Here is a 3,034-nt window from a genome sequence, read left to right as displayed (position 1 = left end):
GAGCAAGCACAGGGAAGGGGGAGGAACAGAGGGAGAGAGGACCTCAAGCAGACTCTCACTGAGCCCAGAGCCCAACATGAGCTCTATCTCAGGATTCTGAGATCACGACCTGAGCTGAAACCAAGAGTTGGAAGCCCAGGTGCCCCATCAGTGGAAGATTCTGAGAGCACCAAACGCTGATGACAGCTAAGGTAACAGAAAACAGGTTGTTAAGCTCAGTCACTAGGACAGAAGATCTATTCAGCAATTATTTCATCATGACATCTTCTATTCCTCTTGTGCCTGAAGCAACTGTAGTGACAATAATGGGATGGAAAGGACACAGTGCAGGTACTCCACTCAATGTTTGGATCGTGTGTTTCAAGCCAGTGAATTCCAAGAATCAGAGGGTAGCATGGCACATGAATAATGTCAACCTGGAGCTTTTCAACGTGGTTTCCAATTTTAACTTCCACAGGTGGTGTTTCCTTGGTTATGGGTCCATTAATCAGTGGACGACCATCTACCACTTCAAGCATCAGAGAAAAGATATTATTGCAGATGGGCAGATTCTCTCGAAGAACCGCAGAATGGTCAATGCTGTTTCTGTAGAAGCCTGGATCCACCATTGCTTGCTCAAAAAACTGCTGTCTTCCCAGTTGGAATTCAACAATAAGACATAGGGTATGAGACATGGATATGGAAATGAGGGGGACCCATATTTGTAAATTGGCCTGCCTGGGTTCCCCCTTACTGCTGGGCCTCGATGTTTCCCACCTGCTGTGTACGATGAGGCTTGACAGAGCAACCTCTGTCAAAATGACCAGGAAGACCACAGTAGAGGCACAAGTGGCCTTCACAGCAGTGAGCCTGTTCAGCTTCACTGAGATGTGGGCTATTGCTTGTGGCTAGCACAGGCTGGTTTTCAGCTAGTGAACTCTCAGGCCCAGCTCTCTCCTCAGAGGGGCTTGCTCCCTGTGGATTTGGATCAGGCTTACCACTTAGCTTCTCTTCTAGGTACTGAGTGATCAGATCAGATAGGTTGGTTGCTGCTGGGCTTGTGTGAGACCGATCATATGGGACAGAATTGGCAAGCCCTTCCTGAAATTGGATGCTGAGAATGCTTTCATTTCAGTTTAGCTCTTGAGCAGAGATGGAAGTGGGTCACATACTGGTGGACAGGATCCTCCCATTGGCAAAGCTGACAGATGCGGTGACTGGCATCTTCCATGTTTTCTGGACTGTCAAGAGTATCCTGGAGCACTTCTATGAAACTTTCATATTGGGGCGCTTGGGTGGCACAGCAGTTAAGCGTCTGCCTTTGGCTCAGGGCATGATCCCGGCGTTATGGGATCGAGCCCCACATCAGGCTCCTCTGCTATGAGCCTGCTTCTTCCTCTCCCACTCCCCCTGCCTGTGTTCCTTCTCTCGCTGGCTGTCTCTGTCTCTGTCAAATAAATAAATAAAAAATCTTAAAAAAAAAAAAAAAGAAAAGAAACTTTCATATTGCTCCAGCAGGGCACCTTGGATATCTAGTAAGGGCTAAAAACACATTCCTGCCTCACCTGAGAACCAGTTGCCAACAAAGCTCACCATAGCTGCTTCGGTGGGATACAGATGTCCTCTGACTCTCATGTAACTATTCAACTGAACCTGAACTCAGAAAGCTTCTGAGCATCTCCGCTGAAGGCTAAACAGTATTCTATGGAGAAAGCTTCACCTTCTAACCCACTGGGGGACTGTGGGAACTCTGAAGCTGCTGATGTCAAAGCAGCTCTTTGGACCTCCAGGGACTCCTGTGGTGCTGAGGGCTCTAGGAACTCCTGAGCATCTAAAGGATCTGGAGGCTGGTGGGGCACTCCAGTTTCCAGAGACTCCTGGAGAGTTGGAAGCTTAAAGGGCTCCAGGTGTGTTGGGGTCTCCTGGCGTTCTATTGCCTCCTGGGTCTCCTGGGCATTTGGAAGATCCTGGTGCTCTGAATTCTGAGGCTTCTGGGGCACCGGAACATGCTGGGTATCTGGGGGCTCCTGGGCCCTCTTAACTTCCGAGAGCCTGTAGGCCTTCTACATCAAGAGGGGCTTGAAGCATGGGAGACTATGGACTCTGAGAAACAAACTGAGGGCCTCAGAGGGGAAGGGGGTGGGGAATAGGATAGGCTGGTGATGGGTAGTAAGGAGGGCACAAATTGCATGGTGCACTGGGTGTTATACACAACTAATGAATCATCGAACCTTGCATCAGAAACGAGGGATGCACTGTATGGTGACTAATATAATGTAATAAAAAAACATTTAAAAAAAAGAGGGGCTTCTGGAGTTCCTCGACCTCTGGAAGATTTTGGGATTTTCAGGCTGCTGAGAGCTCACAGACCAGTGAAGGCACTGGTGGCTCATGGATCACTGGAAGCCCCAGGGACTCTGGGGCTGCTAGGGGTTCCAAGGGCTTCTGGGTATCTTGGACTATTGGCATTTCCTGGTGCTCCTGGGCTGCAGGGGGCTTCCAGCCTGGGAGCTCCTGGGGATCTCTGAGATTTTGGGGAAGCCCAACTTCTGGGAATTCTTCGCACTCCCAGGCTTCTGGGAGATCCAGGTTTTCTAAGGGTTTCTGGGTTTCCTGGGACTCTGAGGGCTTCTGGAGTGGTTCAGCCTCCTTGGCTGCTTGGGGCATCTTGAGCTCTGGGATCTGAGCCTGTGGAGCAACACTTTCTTCCATCAGCCACTTCACTTGGGCCTGCAAAAATTTTATTCTCCAATTTCAGAGCAATATAGAAGGCTGCTGAGATCTCTACCATCTTTTGAGGAAATGGGCTTGGTTTGGCAAGTTGCTACCAAGAGAGATTGGGTGATTTTTCTAAAAGTTCCATTTAGAAAAAGCCCCTTTATAAAAGATGTCAGGCTCTGTGAATTTTCCAGGAGGTAGAGGTTTGGGTCCCACCAGGGTTGATTACCAGGTCATTGGGAGCCTCTGGAGCTCAGCAAGGGATATATGAGATACACTGTAAAAAGAGTGGGATCTGAGGATCAGAAACTGTGGAAAGCACTCATTTAAAATAAAT

General features: G+C 48.9%; 1 protein-coding gene across 1 annotated transcript; it reads right to left on the bottom strand.

The window, feature by feature from the left end:
- Positions 1 to 719: 719 nt before the first annotated feature.
- RTL3 (retrotransposon Gag like 3) lies at positions 720 to 2,770 on the bottom strand. Its single transcript, XM_045804478.2, is given in 6 exon segments — positions 720 to 1,129; positions 1,131 to 1,269; positions 1,479 to 1,634; positions 1,637 to 2,042; positions 2,350 to 2,715; positions 2,717 to 2,770. Coding segments are annotated over 6 exon segments (1,521 nt in total). The 3' UTR covers positions 720 to 729.
- Between the last annotated feature and the right edge of the window lie 264 nt (positions 2,771 to 3,034).

The sequence above is a fragment of the Ursus americanus genome, chromosome X, assembly GCF_024610735.1.
Source record: "Ursus americanus isolate L20-20 chromosome X, mUrsAme1.1.p, whole genome shotgun sequence".
Lineage (NCBI taxonomy): Eukaryota > Metazoa > Chordata > Mammalia > Carnivora > Ursidae > Ursus > Ursus americanus.
The sequence above is the reverse complement of the archived record's forward strand: the minus strand, read 5'-3'. Positions and strand labels throughout refer to the sequence as shown.